The 15,616-nt window shown below is 29.5% G+C and overlaps 2 protein-coding genes and 1 long non-coding RNA gene across 4 annotated transcripts in view; 1 reads left to right on the forward strand and 2 right to left on the reverse strand.

Moving 5' to 3' along the window:
• SIFR (SIFamide receptor) overlaps positions 1-15,616 on the reverse strand; it is a 51,450-nt gene that overhangs the window by 12,095 nt on the left and 23,739 nt on the right. Inside the window, exons 2-3 of one of the 2 annotated variants that reach the window (XM_089179490.1) lie at positions 13,194-13,352; positions 8,602-8,701 (exon numbers count right to left, since the gene is read on the reverse strand). In XM_089179490.1, the coding sequence (XP_089035616.1) occupies positions 8,602-8,701; positions 13,194-13,352 (259 nt within the window). The remainder of the gene's footprint in view (positions 1-8,601; positions 8,702-13,193; positions 13,353-15,616) is intronic. The other variant, XM_015332799.2, reaches the window with a different exon arrangement.
• Positions 821-2,130, forward strand: LOC149033399 (uncharacterized). The gene is made up of 2 exons (XR_016178910.1): positions 821-1,062; positions 1,760-2,130. It is a non-coding gene; the product is annotated as an uncharacterized LOC149033399 (long non-coding RNA).
• On the reverse strand, positions 3,379-5,721 carry LOC107072670 (uncharacterized). The gene is made up of 2 exons (XM_015332801.2): positions 5,566-5,721; positions 3,379-4,378 (listed from the first exon to the last, which is right to left on the reverse strand). The coding sequence occupies exons 1-2, from the start codon at positions 5,575-5,577 to the stop codon at positions 4,130-4,132; spliced, it is 261 nt and encodes an 86-aa protein (XP_015188287.1). The 5' UTR covers positions 5,578-5,721; the 3' UTR covers positions 3,379-4,129.

Consider the following 15,616-nt stretch of genomic DNA (forward strand, 5'->3'; position numbering starts at 1 on the left):
CGAATAAGGTGAAAGGTTAAGGTCGTCTAAAGATTTTTATGAAAATCGATAAAACTCGTTTTAATGGCATTAAAATGCATTGAACGAACGTTACTATTACTGTCAGATGTTATTATTCTTTGTAATGCAAATCCGAAGGGATGACTACTAAGGTAAGAGATAAAAGATACTTATCGAACTTTTCTAACAGAGAACGAAAAGAATAGGAACAAAAAAAAATATGATAGGTCCTTTCTTTACATTTGAAAAGATTCCACTTTTTTTTTTTTTGTATTTTTTTGGTGAAAAGAAATCATCTGTTATTCTCGCGCTTGTTTTTTTTAATGATTTCCGGATATGCTTGAGAAGTAGCTTTGGTATAATAGATAAAAAACTAGGAAAAATAATATTGAGAAAATAGTATTTCCTTGTTCGATGTCAAAATTGACATAAGTATAAGCTCAGATCAATTTCTCTATTTTATTCTCTATTCCATTTGATTCCATTCTATTCAATCTATGTATTAGATAGAATAAATTAGATATATAGATTTCTCATTGGTATTTTTTTCTCAAGATATCTTCCGATTGTAACAATCTTTGCAATGTCCTTCAAAACGATGAATAAACTATCGATGTCCAGGTTAAAAAGTCCTTCTATAAATCAAGAGGGATCACGATATCAATCTATACCTTCTATTTTATTGGTTCTCACTGTTTTCTCAAGTATAGATGATGATTTTTTATTGACATAAGTTGTTGCTGCTGCAGAAACGCGGAAGAAAGGATCTTTGAAGGATTATAAAAAAGAAAAAAAAAATTAATTCTTCTTCTTCTCGTGGAGAAGGACAAAGGCTAGGAGGAGGTTCTTCTCATGGTAGGCATGATCAAGGTCATAAATGCATATATATGTGTGTGTATAGGTAGGGGGTATATAGATGAGAGTACGACAAAGCTTTCGACACAAATATATATATAAAGAGAGTTCGGTTTTTCTGCAGTGCTAACAGTAGCATCGATTCGAAGTCCTTCTCATCGTGTTTGCGAACGGAAAGCCGATAAAACGTTTAACATGTTCAAACTGGTAAATAGTAGTATTTCAGCCATTTTTACGCGTTTTACATATTATCGAGATTTTTTTAAGTTCACTTTTAACGATATTTTATCTCTATTACATGCTAAATCAAAACTAACAAAACAATTCTGATCATTAAGCTCTTCTACTAGGCTTTACTATTTTTGTTTTGTTTTGTTATATTTTAAACGTTTATTTTATCATCGATGTCAGAATTATATAGTTATATATTAGGGGGACCAGAAAGTAATGTCGTTTCTACAAATGTCTAATTTTTTATATTTTTATCAAAAACCCATTGAGTTTTATCCATTTGGTATTAAAAATTTTACATACTAGATGAAAAAAGGTTGTTGATAACGAGGGGTGGTTATGACATTATTGATTAAAAGTAAAAACTTGTTAGAACAAAATTTATTCGTTTGAATTTAAGGTTAAATAGCGACATTATTTTCTGGTCCACTTAATATAACTATAGTTATATAGTTTTTGCCAAAAATGATATTTGTTTTCCTCATTTATAAAATTCCATAATAAAAATCAGTAACACCATTGAATATAACTATTATTTCTCACGAATACAAAATCATCGTACCTTTAATTCATTCCATTTTACAATTAAGTGAATCATTTAAATAAAAATTAAAAATAAAAAACATACAAAAGTATATTCTAATGAAAATGATAATCGAAATTATTGGAATAGATATTATTGATATCGATGATTATGGCGATGAACGGTGTTATGAGTGCACCAGCACCTGGACCAGAACCAGAGCCAGCTCCAGTACCAGTACCACCATTATATCCATCGCATGGTCTAATTTATCCACAAAGCTATGTGAAAGTTATACCAGCAGTACATCCACCAGCTTTACCATTGGCTTATCATCCTGGTTACAAATGGATACATCCTGGCTCGGTTTATCTTTACTAACACAGGACTCTCACAGGACAACAATAGGATCGAATTGTACTTTAGAAAGTCAACGTAGAACCTTAATAGGAATATACATTTGATCCTTTATTTAATATTGTACTTTAAACAATAAACTATATAAAATATATTTTCAATCACGAATATAAAAACGTAATATTCAATTTCTCGACGAAATTGTACAATAAACTGAACAAATTCGAAATTCGTGGTCTTTTAAATCTCAAATTTTTCGGGGGGGGGATTTTTTTATTTTTCCTTTTACATCCATATAGTTTTCTATCGGGGTTCGTAAATGGCACCAAGAAAAAAAAAATATGGGAATATTTTTTTTCACTCAAGCGTATACGCAACGTCAAAGTTCCTCCCCCCATAAACATAGTTTGCGTCGATAAGAAGAATCACTAGATGTGGAGTAAGAAAAAATGTTGGTCTTTGCCGGAAATTCGAAAAGGGTTTTATTTTTTATTTTATTTTTTTTTTTTAGTATGGTGCTGAAAGGGTATACAAATGAGAGTTGATAGGGAAACTAGGGGTAGAAAAAATAATATGGGGTTGGAAAGAGAACGTTGAACTCCGACGCAAGTTATCTGTGAAAAAAGGATTCTCATAAAAACTAGAAGGAAGGAAAAAAGATAAGGATAACTCGAGATGGGATATTTATATTTCTGTTGTTCGTGTATGCACACACCCACGCACACATAAACGCACGTGACACAACCCTGAACACAAATAAAATGGAGATAAAGAAGTAGTACATTTACACGAATACTTGTTTATCGTTCCTGTGTAGAACACAGGTCGTAAAATTTTTCTTCCTATTCGAGACGCAACCGGGAATCATTTTCTTCCAGTATTTTATACGCATACACATTCCCACCAAGGATATTTTTTATTTTGATAATATTATATAAACGAATTTCCTTGAAAAATCGAATCAAATTTACGACATTACTCTTCGTAAATAACTTTAGAACAGATTTTATTTGGTTAATCAAAGCAAATTTGTCTCGTCTTAAAAGTTGCACTTTTATTCTCAGCTGATTAAGTTGTTTGATGAGAGAGATTGAGAGAGAAAAAAAATATAAAGTTGGAAAAGGGTACTTCTAAACTTCAAAAAAAAAAAAAAAAAGAAAAAGAAGAATTATGATCTACCTTTTTAACCTTGACAACGCGTGTTAGTTTAGTTAAACCGAAAATCCTGGGTTATAGGATAACGCGAAATGTTTGGAACGAGGTAGAGTTTAAACGAGATTAATCGAAGTTTAATCTGGTCGTTTATCGACGAAACAAGCTTGTGAGTACATATATAGTTTTACGTAACGTTTCCGCAATGAAATACCTGAAAGATCGTTCTTAACGTGTAAAAAGGATGATTGACGGGTGGGTGACTAGATAATGATCGTAATGCTTCATCAATACTTAAAAGAGATATTTGAATATCAAAATATTATAACAACAACAAAAAATAATTGATATATGAGAGAAAGGGTGTGAAATATATTAAAAAATGCAACGTTTTTTATAATTAAAATTTTATTAAAATTCCATATGAAAAGGGAAAAGTAGGGATCAAGATGAAAGGGGTTTGTGTGTTGGGGGTGGGTGGTGGGAGGTAAAGGTGGGAAGATGATCAGACGAATATTAAAATTTTTCCAGGGATGACGAATCTCCGAGAAGACAAAAAGTTAATCATAAAAAAAAAAGTTGGCTGTCCGAATGATAAGAATATAGTCTCTCGCCGATAATATTCCAGGTCCAATTCTATGCTGTCCTCTTCCACGTGATTTTAAAGTCACTAATTTGAAAAATCCTTAAGCATTTTCCAATGGATGAGCAAAAGGGGAGAATAATGTCCTGGTGGTGTTGGTAACGGTGAAGGTGTTTTTGTTGTTTTTGTTGTGCGTTGGCGGTGACTCGTGGTTTTAAGGGATGGTGTGAAGTTTTTGTTGTTGTTGTTGTTCTTGTTTTGTTGTCGTCGTTTCTCCTAGCCTATTATGATGTTTGGCACCATCGTTAATAACGCGAGCGCTATTAACGAGGCCCATTAGATGATATGAGAGGGTTGTTCTTGTCTCGTCATGACTGTTGGTTGTTGTTGGTGGTAGGTTGGAGATTTATTATCGTCGACATTATTGTCTAACCATGAAGGGGAGCAGCGTGGAGTAGAGGTGCAGCATAGGCAGCATGGTTGAGGACGGTCCTGGTGACAATGGGGGTTTGGAGGACAGCTGGGGCAACGGGTTGAGCTACAACATGAGCGGCAACGGGTGCAGCGGCGGCAACCACTTGGGGAGCGTGGATTGGGCCGGTTCCAGCACTGATGGCAATGCCAGTAAGACCTCCTGGAGCAGCAGCAGCGACAGCCAAAATGGCGGCGAGGACAGCCTAATTTACATAGTCAATTCACATGGACACACGTGAGTCACTGAACACGAACTTTTCTTCACTTATATATGTATATATGAGGATTGATAAAAATGTTGATTTATGATAAATGTTATAGTTTAGTAGCCGAGTGTTTAGTAAGTAACAAGGACGCGTGGGTTGTTACTGATTTACCAGTCCTGAATTTCGCGATTTTAAAGCCGGTTCCAAGTTACTCTACCTGTTTTATTTTTTCTGTTAAAATCGTGTACCTTCAATCGATTACGCAAGAACTTTCGCGTTTTTGTTACTTTTTGTTTTTTTTTCTTTTTTATGGAATGTTAACGTTAATACAAATGCTGAGAGAATTTTTACAAAGTGCGTGAAGGTGTGTGTGTGTACACGCAGCGAGCTCGGCGGGCTCGTTTTATATTTGATCGCGTGCACGTATAATTCTCGAATAGTGAAAAATATATAATGGTAGTGTGAAAAAATAATCGCAATGCTGGGTAGGCTGCATTCCGTTTTTCTATGGAGTGGAAGTACACATAGCCGAGACTTAGACTCAGACTCAGACGAGCTTTGCAACGGTGTTGGCTAACACAATGTGCATGCTCCAGTGATTTCGCTCGTTTAGTAGTTGATTTTTGTGACCCGAGGACTCGAAGTCGGTTCGAGTGAACGTGTAAGGGCAACTCTTTGAAATTTGATTTATGTATGTGTAATCTAGATATGCGGGCGTAAAGGTCACGTCGCGATACAAATCGAAAAAAATAACCCAATGGAGAAAAAGATAGAGAGAGAAAAAGACTACTTTAGTTCAGATATTTTCAATGAACTTATTCGTTTTTTATCCTATCACCGATTAACAAGATGAACAAGAAATGTAGTTAGTGCAAGCTCGAAAAACAAAAAGTTATATTAGGATATATTTTCTTTGAAGATTAAATTCAGAAAAAAAATCAATTTAAATTGAAAATTTCAATGGAAAAACGGAAAACTTGAGAAATTTGTTAAAAATGTTATTTTAGGCAAAGGATTATTAAATAGAATAGAAACTTTTGAACATGTATGTTAAAATAAAAGTTAGTTTTAAAATGAAACATTTGATATTACGATATGGATGGTTAGATAATTTTAATTTTAAATATTGATATTGTTAGAAAAGTATGTATTGAAGATTATATTATCTTTGTTGTGTTTCTTACCAGCTTGAACATGGTTGGTTGATTGAGTTGGTTGTTTGCTTCGTAAAGGAAACTGAGCTTATGCTCGGATAGTGCACGGTCTCCCTTTTATACGAATGTCGAATTTTAAAAATGGTAATAAATTTGCTCACGTGGCCCAGTTGGACAGCATGATGTTAGAATACGTTCGGTTGAGTCAGCCGATCGTAATAGAAGAGAAGGGGGTATCTCGACCAATTGGAAAACGAGTACGGTTAGATACGTTATTGTTGATTGCCAATCGAGACGCTTTCAACCCTTTGCGCCTATCGCGAGAATTGGGTTAAGTAAGTTTATGTGGTAATACACCGACGCGTGTACTTGTTCTTCCACCAATATACATAATACAATGTACAAACATCCATGTATAATACGCGTACTACATTTTTTTTTATTCTTTTAAAACTAGTTTCATTTTTTTTTTTTCATTAATTTTTTACTCCAATACTTTATTATTTTTTTTTTTTTTATGACGAAAGAAAATCGTTGACTAAAATGTTCATTAAATTTGGAAGATAACAATGGAACGTATTTTTTAAATCGTCGCGAAATTGTTCCCATTTCTAAAGTTTTTTATTTGTTTTTTTTTTTTTTTAAAGTAACAAAAAATTATTAAAATTGGTTTTTTTCTTTTCTTCAATGAAATCTCATACTTGCTTTTATACGATTTTTTTCCTCTTTTTTTTTTTTTTTGACAATATAGGTTATCATCTTTTTTTCTACGATCGAACGATTCTTTTCAAGTTCATCTTCGTAAAAAATAAAATAAAATGATAACACTATAAGGAAAGACGACAACGACAACGACAACGACAACGTGACATGCTTCCCCTATTTCTTTTAGAAAAATATTATTGCGAATTCTTACCATTTTCTTTTCGTTTTGTATTAAAAAAAGTATTAGAAAAATAACATGATTTGTTTTTTGTATTCATATATCTAAACGTGTTTTTTTATTTGTTCATTTATCATCAATTTTAATTATTATATTATAATATATTTTTATATATTAATATATTATATTTTATATTATTATTATATTACCATATATAATATTGTATTATGAAATATGATATTAATTATTAATATTATAATAATTATATATATATAATTATAATTATAATTCGTATTTGAAAGAAGAAGATTAAATAATAAATGTTTGTTATATAATTTTATTTAACGTAAGGAATTTCATTGTCCGTTCATGTAACAGTGACCATAATAAGTATTATATGATCTAATTAAGTGTAACAAATGTTCTAAGAATTGCATAAGAATTAGGAAGTGTCATACGATACTATGATAGAGATTATGGCACTATTCCTTCTTATGGTTTAACAAGAGTATCATGTGTCAACCTCTAAACCTATAAGTAAGAGAATTTTCTTTAACTTTTCGCGGTGGGTTTGGGTTCAACGACTAAATATGTTCGATCCAAAACGATTTCTATGTTTATTCTTCTTTTATCCTATTCTTCTTTTTTTGTTTGTTTGTTTTTTATTTTTTGCTTATCATTTCATAAGTGACCGATATCAAATAACTCGGATAATGTATCATCGTTTAAGAAGTTTTTATAAAATAGAAAAATATTCCTTTTACGCTTAAAAATTATTTGAAGAAAATCCTGAAAAAAAGGTTAAACTTTCTCAGTGTCATTTGAGAGTTTCATCCTTTTTATTTTTTATTGTTTAGAAGAATTACGAAAATCCAACTCGTTCTAGTATATAAAATAATTAATTATAGTGGTAATGATAGTTACAAGATTGCAATTAAGTTGTACGTTGCAATTGTGTCAAATGTCGGAGTTTGCGATAAATAATTATTCGTTTTACTTAGTTAAAGTATACAATTATCATAATCGTTATTAACACAATTCCCTGCAGATTGAATCGAATTATTTTCCATTCATAATAATTAAAAAAAGAAAAAAAATAACAAAAAGGTCGTCAATAAATATCCGTCGATGTATAATTGAGTATACAACTCATACGTTTATTAATTGTTACGAGATCGCATTACCAATCGAATGATGAGGTAAAAGTATAGCAGGGGAAGGTGAGGAGACAGGGGATAGGGAGGGGTTAGAACATTGCTAATGTGTTGCAATTTATGGTATTTTTTTAATTTCGCAAGATATTCAATGGCACAATTATATGATTTTTAATGTCACATTAACATAAATGTAAGTGATCAAGATTTGCCATTTTTTTTGTCTTTTTTTTTTTAATTGGAAACATAACAAAGTTAACTATCTAATAAAAAAAGATTTATTTAATCGAATTTGAACAATTTCTGGCTGGGATATAAAAATAAACTCGACGAGATGAAATATTTTTTTTTTTTAAATGGGTTCCATTTGACTTTGAAAATAAAAAGAAAAAAAAAGAAAACAAATAAACCTACGAAAAATATATAATCCATTAATTAGCATTGCACAATCCACCGTGATGAGATTTAAATAGAAAATGCTAATTTAGTTATAACACACATTTTCTACTATTTCTTGACTGACATATTAGGAACGTTCTAGATCATCGATCCAACGTTGATCTTTGTTTAACAAGTAGTGAGAGAGAGACAGAGAGATAAAAAGAGAGAGATATTATCAGGTGTCTTGGTGTAAAACACGCATTATATTTCCACCGACAGTAAGATATCAGATTGCATTAAAATGCATGATCTATGGGATACACCATCGTATAGAAGAAGAAAAAGAAGAAGCTTATTTCGTATTATTATTATTATTATTATTATTATTATGTTATAGTGCGTATTATAGTACGTGTTTTAAAACATTTCTAATTTTTATAAGACGATTAGGATTATCGTTGGGTGGTGTGATGAGTGAAGAGGGGACTTTATTCGATGACAAGAAAGATTTTCCTCAATCCTATCTTGATGAAAACTTATCTTATCTTATCTCACGTAAACTCGAAAGTAAATATATACTATATTTAGTTATTTGGGGTGAAAGTAAACCCTCAAAAGTATATATATATAATATTATAGTGTACGTACCTGTCTAAAGAAACTGCAACTAAACTGTAAACTGAAGCAGCTACCGATACACCCTGAATGTAAGCAACTGCTTTACACATGAACCATCCCAGGAACCATGCTGAAAAACAATTACAAAATTTATTGACGATATATTTATTTATATAAATAGAAAAATGCATTTTTTTTTCTTGTTTTTTTTTTTCTAATCATTCTTTTCATTAAATTTTCGTAAAATTTGATGGATCATTTATAAGAAAAGATGAGACTGATGCATAATAAAAATGTTGAGATTTGAGAGTTCGATTGATAAACCTTGAAGGAACCTTTAACGAGATATACCAAGAGAGATTATGATCTTTGACCCTTGAGAGTGGTCGAAAACGTGCACTCGGGTGCGGCCTTCGAAAGTATTGTAAGAAGTGAAGGGTAACGTTTTACGACGACCGTCAATGTAGAAAGGTAAATCCAGCGTTAAAAGAGTAACATGATTATTATTGCAATTCGAATACGTAATTTTAACGTTGTTGTTGACGTAAAATAAAATATAAAATGAAACATGCATGCATGCATGCATGCATGCATGCGTGCGTGCATGATCGAGAAAGAAATGATTTCTTGATTTTAATTATACTTTTTATCCTTTTTTTTTTTTTTTTAGTTTAAATTAAATAATATCAACTTAATGTCATGCAACGATGTTCAAATTTGTCTCTAAAAAAAAAAAAAAAATATGTTTTAATTTAACAAATTCGTAGATCTCGTAATAGCCTTTGCATTTTTGAAAAAAGACAAAATAATTATATATGTATATATAATTTATAATTATTATAATATCATAATATATAAATAAAATGAATAAAAAAACGTGATTGTAAATATTATAAATTAATTTATAATTATTTTATAAATTGTTATAAGTTTATATATATATATATATATATATATATAATATATTATATAATAATAATAATAATATAATAAAAATAAATATAATAATAATTATTATTATATATAAATATATTATATTTTTATATATATATATCCATAAAAAAAATATTTTGTAACATTTATAATGATATTAAATTAATAAATTAATTTATATAATATTTTAAATCGCGTCTGCATTCATTTGCATTATTTTCTCAATTGCGAAAGATTATAATATATATATATATGTATATATTTTTTGTTTATTTCATTATTATATAATTTCGAACTCTCGTATTAAAGCATTTTGTTTTATGCATCGTTAATTTCTATTGCATTTAGGTGGGGGTATCAAACGTGTTCTATCTGAGTATATAAAAGCCCATAGATATATGTGACTTTCGTTATACTTACGAATATATTCGATCTACTGTACAGAATAAGTGTTTCAACGAGTAAAATAACAAATATAATCTCTAATTATACATATACTGTATATATATAGACATATTAGTGTAAGCTAAGATAAAAACTAATATTGCTTTTAAAATTCGTAACTAATCAAACAAATAGGCTACATATATATTTTTCCATTGATACATTTTAAACGAGTTAGTATTTGTTGTGTTAGTACATGTAATACAATACTAGATAATATCATGGAAATTTTATCGGTTATGTTGTTCGACATTGTTAAACGTTTGTATAACAAAACAAAAAATGGTTAAACCAATTCGTATATTTTTGTGTGTGTATGGTGTGTAAATGTGAGGAGGAGTATGTGTGTGTGTATGCATCATCAAACAATAACGTTCGAATGATAAGAACTATTTATATTTATCATAGTAATGAGATTTTCTTTTTTTCTCATATTAACAAAATTGTAAGATGAAATAGGGAAAAACAATTTAATTAATTTGCATATTATTTTGTTTTATATTTTTTTTTTTCCTAATAATAAGGTTTTTTTCTCGTACAAAATTGTAAGATGAAATAAGGAAAAACAATTTAATTAATTCGCGTATTATTTTTTTTATTCATTTATTTGCATGCGTGCAATATAAAAACTTTCTTCACAGTAGTAACCGGGGTTTTTATTTGCATTCGTAGATACATAGATTTGTAGTAGTAGTAGTAGTAGTAGAAAAAAATAAAATAAAATAAAATGTTAGTAAGAAGAAGAAAAAAGGGAATTCAATTTTTATCGTTCGAAGATTCCGAAGGATCTACTTTAAAAAAAAAAAAACAAAAAAAAAAAAAAATAGGTGAAAACACATCCTCCTCTCTAACGTATACGTGTTGTCACGTGTACGACGTACACCACGACGTACACCACGACGTTTTCTTCTCTTCTTCACGTCTCTAAAGCTTACAGTGCTTTCCATCGGACGTAGTAGCTTTGAGATACTTCCCGAGAAAAATCCTCTTTTACTTTTTCTCTCTTACTCTCTTCGTGCTAGTATCAAACGTTCCTTTAACTTTTCTCACTCCTTTCCTGCCCACTCCTTTATACGTGACTACACTGCCAAGATAGAAGGAGGACTCTTAGAAATAGAAGTATCCTCTTTTCTTTTTCTTTTTTTCTTCTCTATCACCCTATTTTTTTATTTTTTTATTTGTTGTTCTTGTTCTTGTTGAAAAACATCGTAAAATATATATTTTTTTTTCATTGCAGGTTAACGCGTGATAATTATAAGCGTTTTACGTGTACACTGTTTTTTTTTTTATTCCCCCCCCCCGTCTCTTTGCATCGGTCATACGTCGGCTCCCTAGGGTGGTTGGGGGGAGGGAGGAGAGGGGGGTGGGAGGGGAGACGGCTGTGGGGACTTTAATTAACAAATTTAATTAAACTAAACTGTTCTCAACCGTTGCAACATTAGAATAATATATTATCTACTTTTCAAATTACATCATATTCTCTTGCACGACATTATTGAACAGGTGATAATTATGCGAGTATATTTCGTAACCGGTTATAATAAATTTGAATAAAAGTGTGTCTAGTGGTCTTGAATCGATTGTATAATACACGTTTGTGATATTATTTTAGAGAAAAAAATATATATATGTATATATATATATGTCTCTCCCCACTCTGAAACCCGAAACATTCCAAAGCTCTTTTTAATTAAACTTCTATATTATTTTTCATAAAATCTATTTAATTTGTTGTTTATATAATATAATTCGTTCATTTAATTATTCTCCTTTTTCGAAGTAAACCAAAAAAAAAAAAAAAAAGATAAAAAAAGAAAAAAGATAGAATAAGAGATGATATATGATAAGTAAATTATTTGTTTAGAAATATACTCTTACAGTAAATAAATAAAGAAGTTATTTTAATTATTTGAAAATTATTTTTAATTATTTTATTACAAATTATTGTTAATTATTTAAAAAAAAAAATACTACGGAAAAATTAACACGTTAATAGGATAAAGGTCTGACATATACATATACATATGTATGTAAATATATATCGATGCAGAATATAAACTGCAAATTCCAAATTTTATCTCGATATCTGCGAACGTGTTGTATATGCGAATAGAAAAGGATAGGATAGGATAATGTGACAGAGATATAGATATATATATATAAAAAGAGAGTGATAAAGATATAGAAAGAGAGAAAAAGACGTGTGTTATTATTCAACCTACGAGCAGCTGACCGTTCGTATTGGCAAGCGAGTTTTAACCGAGTCACGTTTTATATCTAATGCAAACATTTTTCCAATTGCTAACAACAACCTACACATGTACGTATATACATAACTTAAATAACGATTGAACGTATCCTATAATACGTGTGTGTGTGTGCGTGTGTACAAGTTTTCTCTTTCTGCATATTCTATACTTTCACTGTTTTCTACGCTCGATTGGACAAGGTCCCCCTACTCCTGATTGCATGTGTGTTCAAACACACACTTACACATATTAAACTCGTTTATATGTCCTCCCCCTGCCTCCTCCTACGATTAAATTCTATTTATTCACAATGCTTCGAAATAATTTGGTTTTCTTACAATAAACTTGTTATTTTAATTTTATATATTTTTTGTTTTTATGGTTTTATTTTGTTTCACATATCCTTTAAAATAATAGTAATAGTAATAATTCATTTCTCATAAAGTAAAACATATATAATTACTAGGATTGGTAATTTTATTTTTTTTTCCTTTTATTAATTATGTGTCGTGCGTGGGTGTATGAGTTTATAGGGTATATATATCCATTCGATAATAAAATTACATAAGACGTTAGATTATGGTAAAACAATTATTTTTTTTTATGGAAAACAAAATAAAAGAAATTCGTTCTGTAATGTTTTTTTTTTTTTTATATCATTTATATTACAATTATAATTTTAGATATACGTTATAATATCTTTTTTTGTTCTTTTGCTAATTAGGTGTATAAAATGATAAATACAATGAAATTGCCAAAGATAATAAAGATAGTAATAATTAAGGATAATTGTCAATATGGGTGGTGGTTGGGTGACGAAATAAGGAGAGAATAATTTGTTCTACGTAAAATAATTGAATAATTACATTTAGAATAATTTTGATCTATTAATTTGAAAAGTTTATACTCTAGCCTTTAATCCAAGCAAAAGCAAATTACCCTTTAATGTGATTAAGTTTAATGGGGGAAAAAAGGGCTTGTGTTACAAAAAAATACCTCGTTGATTGTTATCATATACGAAGAAATAATCATGAAGACCGTGATGTTGCCAAATTGCTCCAAATATTATAGAACGTCTTATTGTTTCCGACACGTAATGACATTTCTTCGTAGCAAGAAGAATTTCATCCCTTTTAGGACATATATTAATTCGTCCTAAGAAGAAAAGGATATGTATGCAATATATGCTTACCATTAGTATAATTTTTTTATACTAAATTCACATGGTCATGTGTGTTCCTTTAAATATTATATTAATACGTAATATATATATATACAGGGTGATCTGTAACTGGTGGTACAAGCGAAAAATGAGTGATTCTATATGAACAAATACATCAAAAATATAAAATAAATATTTATCGCTTAAGGCTTTGTTTTCGAGAAAATAAACTTTGAATTTTCGCAAAGTGCGCGTGCACTTGATCATGTCTATAGTCTATATATATATAACAATTAAACAAACTTATGTGCTTTATAATATCATATATAATGATGCATAATATTTTATAGATAATGCATAATAATTTAATAGAATAATATGCATCAATATTTTAATAAAAATATTCTTTTACAAAATGAAATTTGTTAAAAACATAAGCACTTTAATGCATTAAATAAATATGTCTAATTGTAAGTGTATCACAGGTGGTACACGTGGCACGGAACGTGTTAAAACGTATAATAATATTTTATTAAATATTATTTCATTAAAATAACTAAATATTATTTAAACGTAAGCCCCTATCTCAAATCAATGTAAGATTTAAATATCGATTGATACTTATAAAATTAATTTTAAGATAATCCCAAGTAGCATGTGTATCTGTATATATATATTTTTTTTTAATAATCCTACAAAAAATATGATTTAAAATTCAAACAAAAAGAAGAAAGTAGAAAATAATGAACAAAAATCAATAAAAAAAAAAACACACACACACAAAAAAACGAATGAACATAAGGAGAGATAAAAACCTGTAAAAGATGAACTTTGGAAGTTGACAGGTTGGTGTTAGTTAAATGAGTGTTTAGTTTTAAAGTTGATCGAAGAAGAAAATATTGAGTGAAATAAAAAAAAGAATAAAAAAGAAAAAAAAAGCAAAGAGTTAATCCTTCTTATTAATTACCGCATTAAAAAAGACGATTTATAAATGAGCTTCTGACAAAAAAAAGAAAGAAAAATTTGTAGCTTATATATACAAACGTCGAACGTTAAGCCGTAGTTGGATCGGTATCAAAATAAAGAGAGAGAGAGAGAGAGAGAGAGAGAGAGAGAGAGAGAGAGAGAGAGAAAGAAAAAAGATAGAAAAAAAAGGTTTATCTGGCACAGGAGCCAAGTAAGCGAAAAGCTGCGAATTGTAGGGATCGACGAAGTGAAAATTGAAACGTTTGGACGAACGCGTTCTCTCTCTCTCTCTCTTTCTCTTTCTCTATCTGTCTGTCTGTTTGTCTGTCTGTGTTTCGATTTTACCCTTTCCATTAAGAGTTCACTCTTTGGACTACTCGACGATGGAAGTAGTCGATTTGAAAAACACCGAGACCGGCCTCGAAGGATTTCAATCGCAGAACCGTGACCTCGTAACCGTACCTCTTTTATGATTCCACCTTTTCTCTCTTTCTCTTTCTCTCTCAACCGTTCGATCACGCGTGAATTTATAGTGTATGTGTCTGTGTGTGTGTGTTCATGTGTGTGTTGCAGTCACGGTTGTTCACGTCGTTTTCCTCCCTTTTTTCCTGTTTTTTTTCTTTTTCTTCTTTTTTGTTTTCTTTTTTGCTCTTTTAAAAAAATTTTTTTTTGTGTCTCTTTGTGATCGTATCGTTGTGTTATGTGTGTTGGTTTTTTCTCTTATGACTTTTCTGTTTTGGATAAAAAATAATAAAAAATATATAATAATTTATAAGTTATAAACGTGTCGTCGTCTGGTTGAAATCGAAAAAAATAAAAAAAATAAAAAGAAAAAATATAAAAGCGAAAGGAAAAGTATTTGTTCTTTTTTTTTTTTTTTTATTAAAGTGTATAACATTATATGAAATAATGTTAAGTAATTTTTTGTTACTCGTTATTGATACTTTTCATTAGGATCGGAAATAATGACGTGTTTTGTATTTTAAAACACACATACACGGTACACGTTCAAGAGCATATTTATGAATTTTATTAATGATTTAAATATGAAGATTTAAATGAATATTTTTTGACGTAGGATCAAAAAAAGGATATTTCATTTAATAAAATATTTATTTAAGATTATTTATAATAATATTTATTAACTCTTTGGGTACATTTAACGAGTGAGACTCGTCATTTGAATTTAAGAAGTTGATATAACTATATAAATGCATATTTCTATTTTGTTTCATTTATATATTTATTTATATTTAGTAATTAAAATGCTGCCAAAAATATATATTTATAA

The sequence above is a fragment of the Polistes dominula genome, unplaced genomic scaffold (genome assembly GCF_049000335.1).
Source record: "Polistes dominula isolate Pdom_NZ unplaced genomic scaffold, Pdom_raw_medaka contig_27, whole genome shotgun sequence".
NCBI lineage: Eukaryota > Metazoa > Arthropoda > Insecta > Hymenoptera > Vespidae > Polistes > Polistes dominula.